Source organism: Diachasma alloeum, unplaced genomic scaffold (assembly GCF_001412515.2).
Source record: "Diachasma alloeum isolate Michigan unplaced genomic scaffold, Dall2.0 Dall_scaffold_00307, whole genome shotgun sequence".
In the NCBI taxonomy this organism is placed as follows: Eukaryota; Metazoa; Arthropoda; class Insecta; order Hymenoptera; family Braconidae; genus Diachasma; species Diachasma alloeum.
In genome coordinates, this window is record NW_021680446.1 from 278115 (window position 1) to 293331 (window position 15217).

Sequence of the window (15217 nt, forward strand, 5' to 3'; positions counted from 1 at the left end):
GGGGGGGGGGGGGGGGGGGGGGGGGGCTGGGGACCCACCGGAGGGAGCGTGTGTTTAACGTCTCTGGATGGTGTGGCGTGGCACAAAATCGTAACTCTCTTTTCACGGTCAGCGAAATACCAGAGTGAAACATAGTAACGTTTCACAAACTATAAATATATTGGTTGAATTTATTTCTCATTTTTTTTTTCACTGAATTTTTCACACCTCCCAATTTCTCTCCCTTCAGTAGAAAAAAAAATAGAATTTTTGGAGATTGGGGTCGGTGATGACCCCATATCAGAAAAAAAAATATTGGCAATTTTTTTTTCATTTTGATTTTCGAAAATTAATTAATAAAAAATGACGTCATTTTTTTTTGTTAATTTGACTAAAAGAGGAGCTGGAGCGCATAAACTTTGATTTATCACATTTTTCCAAGATTTTTTAGGTATGTCAAAGAACGACGGAGGGGCTGAGGGACGAGGGGGTGGAGTGAGGGCTTGGAAGTTTATGCGCACACGGGAGGAACGGTTGTGTGCCGATATACGAGCCGTTCGACCGCCTCGAGGGGTCCCCCTCCCCCCCTTCTTCCGCTTTTACGACCGACGAATTGCTGACAAGAGGGGTCCAGTGCAGGGGACTCCCTAACACGAGAGCAGTCAACCTGAGCCCTGGGATAATAAACATTTCATTTGCATTTTTCATATTTTTCGTTGACCCGACTCCAAGGACTGCTGTCCCCTAGCTAGGGGCATCGACACTATGTAGCTAAGACAATATTCCATTATATATATTTAAAAAAACCGTTTTGTCTGCCTCAGATGATGATAAAACGTGAGAAAACTGTTTCTACCCTATTTCCCCCTACAATTCCCCTATTGGAAATAGGGGAGGAAATGAGTTTTGTTGGTTTTTATTTCGGCAAAAATTTTTGATTCTACGAATTGTGAACTTTATTTGATTTTTCGTAAATTGATCGATTTATGGCATCTAGGGGAAATCAATTCAATTCCTTTAGCTGGCTACATAATCTAGGGGACATAGGAGAAAATTGTGTTTCAGAGGCACAGGGGAGAATCAATCAATTGTGACAGAATTGGATATAAATTCTCTCTTGCCGTTTCCTAATTTATAGATTTTTGTCGTCTAGGGGAAATTCGAAAACAAATTGGTTCTAGGGGCATAAGGGTAAATGGTATAGGGGAAAAATCGATCAATTGTGTTAAAACTAAATATAAAATTCATTCATTTCTCTATTGATTGATTTCTACCATCTAGGGAAAATTAAAGACAATCAAATTTCTAGGGGCATAGGGGAAGTCAACAAAGCACGATAAAATAAAAAATGAAATCCTTTTCAGTAAATCTTCCAGCAATTGATTAGATTTTGTCATTTAGGAGAAAGCGGGGCAAAATAATGTTCTAGGGGGCATAGGGGAAATCAAGTGTCTCATCTCGTACAGGTTGTAATAAAAATGAATATAAAATTGCGAAAAAAAGTGACATTTGAACCGATGATGTTTGTTGGATGGTATGAGGCACAGGTTCCCACAACGCTGGTCTTGATTTATCGGCCTGCCACCCGAGCGAACCGCTGTCATCATCCACGTCTCTCCGTCCCCCCTACCTCCTACCTCCCACCCCTAGTCCCCCCTGGATTCCCTTTTTATCTCCAGAGTTAACTCTCATCGTTTCCGAGCTACTGTGGAAAATCTGAGAATCACTTTCACTGCGCCGATTCCACTAATTCACATTTTCTCGTTGATTTTTGTTTCTTTTTTCGTTTTGGCATTTGTTTAGGTTTGTGGGATTCAATTATCAAGGGGAGGAGATAGGGGGAGTTGGCTGACTCATGAAGGCATAAACTACTTGAGAGGAGGAACCAACTACCACTCATGAAAATTTATTTTTAATCGATTTTGTGAATTATTTCCAATGATGGAAATTGAATCGATTTTTTACAGGAGATAGGGGTATAGGGGGGAGAGGGCTCTTACGTGAATAAATTTTTTGAAAATGTTAAAACAATTTCTTCTTTTGATTTTGAATTCGTTTGTCAATGAAAATCAGGATGAAAGGATAAATGACCTTGGGGGCAGGGGATAGGGGAAAGGTCTTCCCCTATTTAGCGATTGGCGACCCTTGCTTCTAGTATTTTTCTGTCATGATAGTGAGTTAAGGGAAATTAACGACTTCCGGTAAGAAATAGGGGAAGATTCTCCTTCTACCCTTCTTTGATTATTCCCCTAGCCCTCCCCTATCCGAGGAATAGGAGAAGGCGAGAGCTCTATTACGGTTATTAATATGAGAGAGACTATTAGTGAGAAATAGGAGGAGTCAATTTCTACTACTTTTGTTTATCCTTCCCCTATCTAGAGGGACAAGAGACGAATAGGGGAAAATAGGGGAAGTCCAGGATAGATTTTCCCCCTATATTTAATCCTGTCTGCTTTAAATAGGAGAAGACGGATAAGGATCATCCAGGAGAAGATTCTAGTCATACTATATGAGAAAGATAGGGGACAGGATAGGGGAATAAATCTTGGAGGAAATGGTTCTTCTCTTCGGGGACTTCTGATGCAAGTGCGGTAGAGGAGGGGAATTTACTCGTGATGTGGGCTGAAGGGGAGATATAGGGGAATCTAGGGGTGTCCCGTATCAGTCCTAAAATAGGGGGGATAGTAGGGAGACCTAAGAGAAAAATATTGGGAAATAGGGCAGATAGGGGATTCACATTCGCATACAATAGGATCCATAGGGGCGGATAGGGGTATCTAGGGGGTCATTTTCTCCTATCCCATTTCAGCCTGTTTCAACCCAAAAAAAATAAAAATTTCAGATTGAAAAAAAATCAGTTCCCCTTTCCAAGCCCTTATCTCATCAAAACCTTTTTTTTATTTCATTCCTGCCCCAAAATAAATATTTACGTTCGTATTTAATGACAAGAATTATCACTCAATTCACTTCAATCAAAACTTCAAAGGAAGAGAGCAAAAAAAAAGAGGAAAGGATTCGTGTCAAACGGTAAAACGTCGGAGGTAAGAAAAAGATGATTTTTAAAGATGGAGACGTATAGCGGCCAGCAGCTCGTAAAAAAGTAGAGGGCCCACTTCATCTTTGTCTCTCCACTAACACAGACTCCATCGTCGTTCTGAACTTCATGAATATAAATGTATGATAAACCATAAATGAGAATTTCTTCGGTGGTATGGACCCATGGGCGCCTTCCTCAGCTTCCCACGTATTATTTTTTATTTTTCAACAGTCGATATTTTTTTTTCGCTTTCTTCTTCACTTTAGGGGGGGGGGCGGGGGGTTGAGCCCTTTCTAACCAACGAATTTTAAATCGCCCACCGGGAAGGGATACACTGTTCCGATGGTTTACCAATTTTTTGATTATTATTATTTTTTGGCAATTGAAAAAATGAAAAATATTTCATTCTTCAGAAAAATATGATATTGGTTGTAAAATACATTTCCACGCGACGAATTTTTTTTTTCGATTTTTGAAATTGATTTCTCTCGGAGAAAACGTTTTTTTTGTGTTTAAAAATAATTTTTTGAAGGGAAAAAAATTAAAAATAAAATTTTCTGCTCTTTTTTTTCAATATTGGAAATCACTTCACGTAAAAAAAACGAATACATTATTGTCGTGACCCTCACTGACTTGCGTGACGCTGAGTGATTACCAAAGAGTTCAAAAAAGCGAAAATAAATTCGCCGCCCAAAAGCGAAAATAAATTCGCCATAAAAATTGAAAACGCTTTTAGAATTCCTCGAGTTAACCCAAAAATTGAGGGTTGGGGGGGAGAAAAAAACTAGCCGAAGGCGAGTGAATTAAATAATTAGCATTGAAACGTCTAATTTGTATTGTCAGGGTATTATTGACGTTTAAAGTAAACGAGTGCACGGCCCCTTTTTCATTTTCTCTCCGTTGGAGAAAAAAAAAGATATTGATTCTGTATTTTTTCATATGTTCTGCTGAAATTATTTTTCAAATTATAATTTATTGAACTGATTATAATTCACAATTTATTTATTATGCGTATGATTAAAGATATGTTATATTGAATGAATGAATGAGAAAATGAATAAGAAATTATACTAAAATTATTCATGTATTTTTCTTCGTTATACGAATAAAAGGAATTGAATAATCGTTTTTTAAAAAGGTGCCTAAAAAGGATGGGCGGTGTTGCGACTTGGAGAGGTATTTGGAGAGGCATTGTTTCTCTTTAAATTCTAATTCAAAGGCGATAATGAGCAGGTCATTATTAAAAAATAAATGAGAAATTGCTTTCATTACGGCATAGTTTATATATTTTTGCTAATAAATTAGCAATTTGCTTCAAAATGGAATTTCTATGACAATGTATTTTAAATTCAATTTAATGAGTCATTTTGTTCAACCTTGGCCCAATGTTGGCAGCCAACATTAAGCCAATGTTGCCCGCTAACATTGCCCGTCACCATTGTCCGCCAACATTACCCGCCAACATTGACCACCAACATTGCCCGCCAACATTATCTATCAACATTGTCCGTCAACATTGCCCGCCAACATTGTCCGTCAACATTGTCTGCCAACATTGTCCGCCAACATTGCCCACACGTTAAATTCTTTTATATTTCCCTGAACACTAGTTTCAAAATAATTTTTTTCACCAACAGATGATACAATCAATCTCATGATCGAACTCGGTCAAGATGGCATTGAGAACAATATTTTAAATCACAATTGGATTCACTTCAACTATTACTTTTTCCGATATTGTCGAAAAACCATCCGTCACTTACATCCGGACATGGTCTAAAAATAGCATCTTCAAACTCCTGACGCCAATATTATTATCCTGACACAAAAAATTGTAAATTTCAGATTTTGACGATTACAATACTTCCATTCGAATTTAAAAAAAAAAATAGAAAATGACCAGAAATTGTTTAGTAACAACCTGATACCCACCAGTGTATCCCCGACTAAGCCTCCGTCGAGGAAGGGAGGACGTCGAAAGAGAGGGGAAATTGGGTAGTCGGGTCGTTCCACTGTGTGTGCAAACCCAAGGAGTTTAGAAGTCTCCATCGCTTCATCTCGTGTAGCCACACGAAGGCTCTAACGGGCGCGTGCTCTTCGCGTTTAACTCTTCTACCCAACCCGTTCTGCCCCAGAACAAAAATTTCAAGTTCGAAATCATCGGAGTTGCCTTGCAAATGCATCAGTGATCATTAAAAAATTATCTCAATTTTTTTTTATATTCCTCTGACAAATTAATTTTCAAGGTTTAAAATATTTTTTTTGTTTATAAAAATTATTGTAAAATGAGTGAAAACTATTTTTGAATATTTTCTACTTTAACTTTTCGACATTTTTTAAAAACGATTTTTTAATTTTTGTCTTCAATTTTTTCATAAAAATTTTAGTTTTTTTTTTCGTTTTTAACAATTTTTTTGTCCTTGGAAATTGTCTGAACGTAAAAAATTATAGGATCATTCGCGAAAAGGTGGGGAATGGTGTGAAGAAACAATGGGGCTGAATAATTATTTATTTGTGCTTGTAATAATAATTTTGAGTGTTGCCAACGGTGATGATGCACTTGAACACATGAAAAATCATCGGAGTGATCGTCCAATAAACAAGAGTGATCTTCCCATGAACATACTGCAACCAGAGTGTCAGATATCGGCAGAACTCCAACCTGGGAACGTATCAAAGTGAGTCTTTGATATACAAACAAAGCATTATTCCTATTTCTGTCATGTCGTGTGAATGGAGAAAAATCAAACTGACGGGGATAATTGATTAAATAATCAACGGACATCTCTTCGAAGTTTGACAAATTCCATCGGGGGATAACATTAATTTTTTCAAAAATTTTTGAAGATCAGATTGATGAATTGATTGAAGAAATAGCGAGGGGAGAGATAATACGAGAAGCTTTTTTACTACTTTTTAAAAACGGAAGTAAGGACATAAGGAGTGGTCCTAGAAAAAATGTGTATAAACCTTTTTTGTTGAGAATTAAATTTCCGATAAAAAGTCATTTATCATATTTTTACTCAACACTACTCATTAACGAGATAAATTCAAAATTAACAAAAAAGTTCGTCATGAACTTTTTTAGACATCGCCATTTGACCTGTCCGTTAAATCTCCATTTATCTCAGGAACGAGTGTTTCTGCGGCAAAATGTCATAAAATCTTCTTCGTAGAGAATTAAATTTCACATCAAAAAGATAGTTACACATTTTCGGCTAGAGGCAGTCGTTACCGAGATAATCTGCTGTTAACCAATCTGAAAAATCGAGTTGAGCTGATGGATGGAAATGTCAGCGATGTTAAAAATGAAGAGGATCACCTCAGGATTTTTATACAGTGGAATATCCTCGTCACATGTCGTGTGATGCTAGATTTAGAACGTCGGGGGTTCGTGAAACAGACGACCCCAGACGCCGCGACGCCGGCATTGTGTCCCGTCGCTAATTTTACAATGGTAACAACACCGTAACTGTCTCCAGAAGTTGCCAGTACCTTCCTAACACTCTCTGAGGAGTCGTTACCACGTGATCATGATTTAACATCAAATTTGTTTTAAGAAGTAGCATCCCCAACATAAGAACCATCCGCGTTATTTAATATTCCACTTTTTAATGCAAAAAAATTATTTTTTTTTACATTGAAAAAATATTTTTCAATAGTTCGTCAATCATAATTATGAAAAAGAAAATATTCATATGTTAGAAATCATGATTGAGTCCTTAATGTGAAGGAATAGTACATTTTAGGACAGAGTTAATGCCGAAAGAAAATTTTATATTACAAGTGCAAAAAACGGCTTTTCACACTTCTCTGGAGTGAAAGGGACAATAAGTCGGAAACCGCGGAGTGAAATTTTCCTATTTTGCTTTCGTTTCAAAGGTATTTTTTTAAGCTTCAAAATGAGCCTTGACTCGTCCAAATCGTACTATTTGATCAGGAGTTATTACTGATTAAAGGGGGTGGTATTGAGCCCATTCTTTCGTATCGCGTTACAAGTCCATAAAGTTGCACTTTTTCCTCCGCGCGCGTAATTTTATTTTATCATGCCACGTGAATGGACTGTGATTTTTATACATCGCATGCGAGAAGCGAGGATTTTTAAACCGCCGAGCCGTCCGGAAAAGTGAATTTTCCAAACAGGGACCATAAAAAACAGTTTTTCATCACGCTGTGTATAAAGTGACGTTTTAAGCGCCCTTTTTCACGAGTGTCAGAAGGTATTTTTCAGATTACACAGAGCGAGATGAAAATGTAGTTCCCAACACTCAATGTTATTGAAAACTCGTTTATCTCACACCGATAGGGAACGTAAGACTTTACGGACTCCTTCTGGATCGTAATCTTGTACTTTACGGCCTAGACCGTGAAATCCCTTCCACGGACTTAAACTATTCGCACTCAATCCCCAAAAAAAATTGTTTTTGTTGTGTCGGGATATAGTATTTCAGTACCTGGCCCAAAAAAATCACTTTTTCAGGCGGACGACTAAAAATTATTTTTTTTCCTTTTCAAGTTTAATAATTGCAATATTTGAAAGTTGAAAATTATTTCAGAAAAACCGCTCGTAAAATCTCAGTTTACACACAATAGGACGAAGAAGGGTTCTTAACCCTCAATCTCATTAAAAACTTGTTTTTCTCACACCGATACGAAAAATAGTACTTTAGGGGCTCTTTTGGTATCGTAACTGTGTATTTTACGGCCTAGGCCGTGAAATCCCCTTCACAGACTTAAACTATCCGAACTCAATCCCCAAAAAACCCTATTTAAGTTGTGCGGAAATATAATTTTTTAGTACGAGGCCGAAAAAGTCCACTTTCTCGGACCGAATACCACAAATTTGGTTTTTCTTTCAAATTTGCCAATTACAATGCAAAAAATACAAAAAAAATGGCCAAAGTTTTAGGATTTTTTAAAGTTTGAAACACAAAAAAAAATTCTTTCTTCTTATCAAAAAAAATTCTAAAAATTATTTTACCCGAAAGAAACACGAAAATCCGAAATTGTGACACAGAATAATTCACCGAAAATGTTAAGTAGACGCTGAAAAATATTTGTTTTGCATTGAGGGTGGTCCACTCACTTTAATCATCAAAAAGCGAATGACTTTGTTCTGGATATGTCTCGTGGCAAGACCGGAAGGGAGCCTCATGTTTTTTACGGGGCAACTAGCCAAGCAGACGCGCCACAGAGTCTAAACGTTCCGACGTTTTGGCTCTGCACTGGCAACTCCTCCCCATTCTTCCCTCGTTTTCTTCAACAAAAAAAAAAATATATCAAACAAGAATTTATCACTCGTTAAATCACATGCTCCAATCAGTCAACACCCGCTAAAGTTATTCTAATAATTGTAATAACAACTTCATCGAAACAATTAAAAAAATATGACCCGTTTTGCCCCATTATATTAATTAAATTTTCCAATTAATTTTATTTTCTAATTCATTTTTTCTTAATTTCATTAAAAAATGAAATTAATACAAATTTTATTTTCCGATTTTTTTAGAATAGTGGGGTAAAACGGGTCGTCCTTTTTGAGGTCATCGCTAACCCCAAATTTTCAATTTTTTTATTTCCGCTTTTTTTCTCCGAAAAATTTTAGCAATTTTTTTTCTTCAAATTTATTTCATTAATGTTGATGATTATTCAGATTTTATTACCTGAGTCATCGTGATGGGGAGCCCCTGACAATTCTGGTGACCCCATGTTCGGGTCCCGTATCCTGGACAGTGACATCAGTCAAACCACCGGAGGACAATCGTCAGCAGGGTGACGAGACAGGCTGTAAGAAGCCCCAAAAATCTCCAAAAATCATTCCCTCATGTAGTCAGAAAAATTCCCCCAAAATGAAGAAAAGACCCATTTTGCCCTATTATTAAAAAAATCATCAATTAAATGCGAAAAAAAAAAATTTGAAAACAGTTACAATTTTCCAAATACATCAATTCAAAATCATTTTCATCTCCCATCCCCTCAATTTTATTTTAAAAAACTCGATAAAGTTCCCGTAATTCACTAATGATAATTACCCCAGTAATCAATAAAAATTATCATAAACGATAAAGACCTCGATAAACCAAAATGGCCGAGATATCTCCACACAAGGGGAAAAAAACTTGATTTTTACGAATTAAGTTGATGCGTGACCAATAAATATCAATGATATTCCTGTTTTGTAATTTGTTTGTTAAGCACTGTCACGATGGCCAGTTAATCAACTTATTCCTGGATCATCACCGTTATTCAGTTACGATGGTGATGAGGCACAAAACTTTACGATTCCATGTGTACAAGCTGGCTTGTACCGTCTTGAGATAAAAACACCGGTTGATAGTAACAAGATGGTGGTTATACCAAAGACGGTGAATCTTTATGCTACATCTAGTGCACTCGATCATCTGCCAATATCTTATGAGAATACAAGGGGAAAGAGACACAGGTCATTGAGATTTCAACCGAGGAGAAATCGTAGGAGACTCACTGTTTCTTGGAGCAAGAGGTAATTATTAGAATGTTTCATTTTTTGGGTATAAAAATCATGAATTTTGCCTCCAAAGAAATGTTTCGTTGGACATATGCCCCACTGCCACTTAAAATGTGTCGATGATCATTGAGAAGTCATCGTAACATGCATCGCAGAAAAAAAGGAATTTTTACGATGAAATAAAATTATTTTTTATCACTTGTGCGTAAAGGGACATTTTACGCACGCTCCGCGTACGCAGTATCCCACTTTCCGGATATTGTGGTGGAAAATAGGGTTTTACACGAGTGGGAAAAGTGGTCTTTGACCCCTGGGAGGGCAGCTACACACCTCTCACGGGTCAAAATGGTATATTTTGATACGAGTGCGTAATAGTGTTTTTTCATCACACTCTCCGTAACACGTCGTTTTACGGACAGTTCGTGTCCGAACACCCGAAAAAAAACAAGGTCTTCGTGTCGAATAATTTTTCTGAAAAGTTTTTGCCAGCCTTGTGACGAAAATAGCTATTTTTTAAACTTGCGCGATAAAAAAACACTTCCTGTGGCGAACGCTACCCTCCCAAGGGGGAAAGAACACTTTTTCCACAGGTGTCAAGCCTTATTTTTCATCACAATATGTAAAAAGTGTGTTTCTACGCACACGGAACATTTTACGCACACGAAAATTGCACTTTACGCACACGTGATGAAAAAACACTTTTACGCACTCGTATCGAAATATACTACTTACTCATATGGAGATTTATACACGATAATTGCTTCAAATCCATTCCACCCACTCATCCGGTCAAAATAAAACTTTGGGTTCGGGTGTGACAAAATGGAACATTATACAACTAGGGCGTAAAAATCACCAATCGCCAACCAGATTTTTTTTCTGTGTGTGTTGCACATGAGGTCAACGGGGAGAAAAGTATCAACTTTGTGGACACGTGTGACAAAATAGTATATTTCGTTACGAGTGCGGAATTACTGTATTTTGATACGAGTCCGTAAAAGTGTTTTTTGACGCATGGGAGGGGTGTAACGCTCGAAGGCGATTCAAGAATACTTTTACAATGAGTGTCAAACGCCATTTTTCATCACAATGTGTAAAAAATTTCACTTTACGCACATGCAGTGAAAAAATGGTTTTTGTCGTGTGCGATGCGTTGCACTCGACGAAGGTCAAAGAACACTTCCCACGAGTATCGAGCTCTATGTTTCACCTAAACGCGAATGAAGTGGAGCTCCGCGTCCACAAAACGTAACTTTACACACAGAGTGATAAAAAACGAATTTTGGGCACTCGCCAAGGGCGAGTGTAAACCTTCCACAATTGAAAGAGAACTTCATCCCCTGGGAGTAAAAGGGCTATCAAACCCTTATTTTCATCACAAGGCACCTGAATTGAGGGTCTGGCACGCGGGCAGTGCCTAAAAAGTCACTTTACGCACGCCATAAAAAAAATCCCTCTCTTTCGTTGTTCGTAAATATCTCTGGAGATAATGACCCAAAGTGGATCGCTTTTTTTTCACCTCCAGCGAAATTTTCCGATCCGTCGAATGGGGTCCTTTTCGACCCCCAATTCCGACTGTCCCAAGGGGTAAAAACGGTGTTTCTTGGATAACTCACGGAAAATTGATTTTATCTTCGCAGTCACGTGGATCCACACCTGTCTACCTACTGTCTGGCGGTGACATCGGGCACTTCACTCCACCCACCCACCCTCTGTGCAGCTAAAAATGTCTTGGTGAGTCACTCACACTCGGGACGCGGGAGCTCCTCCAAGGAGCACGTACACAAAGGCAATCCCACTGGTCTTCATTGCGTCCATCAGACACGAGTCACTCTTCATGGACTTGTGTATGATACTACGTACAATTTTACACTCTACGTGGTGTGTATGACCTTGAAATTTATTATCAACTTTATCTAGATTTTTTCTCATTTTTTTCAGACATAAGAAATCATTTTTTTATGAGACTGGACTGGACTGGAAAATTTTTTCTATGAAATTGAAAAAAAGATGGCCCGTTCTGCCCCCGAATTCCTAAAAAATAAAAAAAATGAAAATGTTTACAATTTCGTTTTTTGACTATATTTTAGTGAATAATCGGGCAAAACGGGTCATCTTTTTTTTATTTCGTGAGAAGTTTTATAGTCTATCGAATGGGGGTGTTCAAACCCCTTTCAAAATTTGTTTGCAAATTTTTTTTTGTTTTTTATTGATTGATTATTTGACAGGTGAACACGCGGAATAACCTGTCAACAAGAATAGCTGCCGAGTCTCTGAAATACAAGAAGACGCAAGCACAAGTGCTCCTCACAGGCCGCTACGTAACCGCGAAGTTGCAGAAAAATTTTGGAATTGTGAACTTTCGGTATCAGCCGCATTATAATGAATCCACAGAGTTTCATGTATTACCTTGTGGGGGTGGGGTTGTCAGGGCGAAGCTCAGGGGCCCTGATGGAATCACCAGAGTAAGGGCGAAATATTTTTTTGTTACATTTTTTTTATTTTCAAAAATTTTCCGAGTTTTATTGTATGTTTTTAATTCTTTCGCATTTCTTTGGATTTTTTGAAATTATTAACATTATTTCTAAATTATCAGTTTTTCCACATTTTTTCAATTTTTTCAAATTTTTGAAATTTTTAAGAAATTTCAAAATTTCTACATTTACTTGAATGTAAAATTTTTTTTTTACATTTTCCAAAAATGAAAAAAATTTGCATTATTTTTTTTTCATTTTAAAATTATCAAAATTTCCTCTTTTTTCAAAAATTGATAAAGGCTTTTAACTCTCTGATTTGTTATCAATTTTTCAAACATTGAAATTTATAAAATTCCTAATCTTCACAAGTTTGAACTATAATTACCATTATTTCCGAAGCATAAGAAAGAAGTCAAGACCCATGAATTGCTGAAGGCGCCTGCCCTAGAGAAAGGGAAGAAGTACACCCTGAGGATTTCCGCTGCTCCCCAGGAGCTCGGAAGAGAGTTATCGGTGAAGGTTCTGGCGACGCAGGCTGGCACCATCGAATATCCAGAGGTGAATTTCCACAACAATCAAGTCAAATTTCCTTCTCCCACCTTTTCAACATCAATTTTGTATTGCTCCCCCATTTCAAACGTTCAAAAATGCGAGGTAGTTGACAGGTAGGCGCCGCCATTTTGCTCCAAAGATGGCTGCGCTTCCACCTCGGATTTTTAAACAACTCTGGTAATTATTTCTCCTCTTCAGATCACCGTCGACTCGCTTCATCAGGTTTCTATGAAATGAACAAATTTCTAAAACCATCTTTCAGATTTTTCCATTCACTTTTGTCTGAAAATTCACGGCGCAAAGTTTCCCACATTTCAGTAGTTTTTTTTTACTCAAGAGATCAGAATGGGGTCATGATTCTGACTTATGAGGTCCGTATGAAGCTCAGAAAATTCCCCAGTGACAGTAATTTTACGAGTGTCATCACAATCCTTATTTAAACGGCACGTACACGTCATGACGTCATTTTTCGAAAGTTCTGTCACAATTATTGAACGGAATATCCTAAATGTCTCGAATATATCGCTAATATTTTGAAAACTTGTCACACTCCCGACTAAGTGTATCACCTTATTTGTCTACGCTCACGTCATGGAGGCGCGCAAGCGCGCCGTCAGACTAGCCTATTTAAAAGTCACGTCAGTGACGTCAGAACATAATTTCTCGAAAGTTCTGTCACACGAATATCGAACTCCTGACTGAGTCTATCACTTTATTTGTCTATTCTCACGTCATGGAGGCGCGCAAGCGCGCCGTCAGACTAGCCTATTTAAAAGTCACGTCAGTGACGTCAGAACATAATTTCTCGAAAGTTCTGTCACACGAATATCGAACTCCTGACTGAGTTAATCACCTTATTCGTCTAATTTCACGTCATGGAGGCACGCGCAAGCGCGCCGTCGTACTAGCTTATTTAAGAAGTACGTCAGTCGCGTCATAACATCATTTCTCAACCGATCTGTCACACGAATATCGAAATGAATATTACAAATGTCTCGAATATATCGCTAATATTTGCAAAACTTGACACACTCCCGAGTAAGTTTATCACCTTATTTGTTTACGTTCACGTCATGGAGGCGCGCGCCAGCGCGCCGTCAGACTAGCCTATTTAAAAGTCACGTCAGTGACGTCAGAACATAATTTCTCGAAAGTTTTGTCACAGGAATATCGAACTCCTGACTGAGTCTATCACTTTATTTGTCTATTATCGCGTCATGGAGGCGCGCCAGCGCGCCGTCAGACTAGCCTATTTAAAAGTCACGTCAGTGACGTCAGAACATAATTTCTCGAAAGTTTTGTCACAGGAATATCGAACTCCTGACTGAGTCTATCACTTTATTTGTCTATTATCGCGTCATGGAGGCGCGCAAGCGCGGCGTCAGACTAGCCTATTTAAGTCACGTCAGTGACGTCAGAACATAATTTCTCGAAAATTTTGTCACAGGAATATCGATCTCCTGACTGAGTCTATCACCTCATTTGTCTATTATCACGTCATGGAGGCGCGCAAGCGCGGCGTCAGACTAGCATATTTAAAAGTCACGTCAGTAACGTCAGAACATAATTTCTCGAAAGTTTTGTCACAGGAATATCGAACTCCTGACTGAGTCTATCACTTTATTTGTCTATTATCGCGTCATGGAGGCGCGCCAGCGCGCCGTCAGACTAGCCCATTTAAGTCACGTTAGTGACGTCAGAACATCATTTATCGACAGTTCGGTCATATGAATATCGAATCGAATATCGCAAATGTCTCGAACATATGGCCAATATCTCGTCTATTATCTCATTCTTCTATTTTCACGTCGTGGAGACGCGCGAGGGACATAAAAGTCGTGACGTCATTTCTCGAAAGCCCGTCACACTCTCAATTGAGTATCATCTCATTCGTCTATTGTCACGTCATAGACGTGAGAATAGACTCCCGCGCGCCGTCAGCCTAGCTTCGAAAGACCGTAATTTTGCATGACGAAAATAACCCCCTAAAATCGTATCCCTCCCAAAAATAATTTCTCTTCAAAGCACAGGTACCCTTCAAGGAGCCTCCACGTGAGTTCAGGAAGGAGTGCAATGAGGTAACAATCGGCGTTGATCCCGTAGGAGCCGCTGAATACTGCATTCTAGCCCGGGAATTGCGTGGCATAACACCACTGAAACTGGCCGCCATACCCACTATTCCCGATCAGTGTGACCTCCACAGACGTCGGAGGTCCGAGTATTCCTTTGATCATTGTGTCAATCGCACAGATCCGCCCGGCAACAAAGCACAAATATTTAAAATCACTAATCTGCTGCCTGGCAAGTGGTATCAGGTGCAAATTACAGCGCAAATTCATGGACAATCGCTGTCTTATCCTTTGATCAAAGTTCGCACGAAGAAAAATTGTCCGCCTTCACCTCGATAAATTTGAATTTCAATTTTTTAATGTTCATGAAAATGAAACATAGAACAGAAATTTGATTATTCAAATTTTTTAAATTGGAGATTTTTGCAAAATTTTCCAGATAGTGTGATTTATAAAAATTTCGGACATTTTGAAATTTTTTGTTATGAACATTGGAAAAAATTTAAAGCTTCAAAAGAAGAATTTTTTAAATTTGATTTTTTTTCAAAAATTGAGATTTTTTCAACATTTAAAAATTTTTCAACGTTTTAAATTCTTTTAACATTTCGAACTTTTT

The 15217-nt window shown here is 38.1% G+C and overlaps 1 protein-coding gene across 1 annotated transcript; it reads left to right on the top strand.

The window, feature by feature from the left end:
* Positions 1-5506: 5506 nt before the first annotated feature.
* On the top strand, positions 5507-14940 carry LOC107039712 (protein NDNF). The gene is made up of 7 exons (XM_015259472.1): positions 5507-5694; positions 8670-8803; positions 9212-9518; positions 11144-11384; positions 11732-11968; positions 12380-12538; positions 14563-14940. The coding sequence occupies exons 1-7, from the start codon at positions 5507-5509 to the stop codon at positions 14938-14940; spliced, it is 1644 nt and encodes a 547-aa protein (XP_015114958.1).
* The last annotated feature ends 277 nt before the right edge of the window (positions 14941-15217 follow it).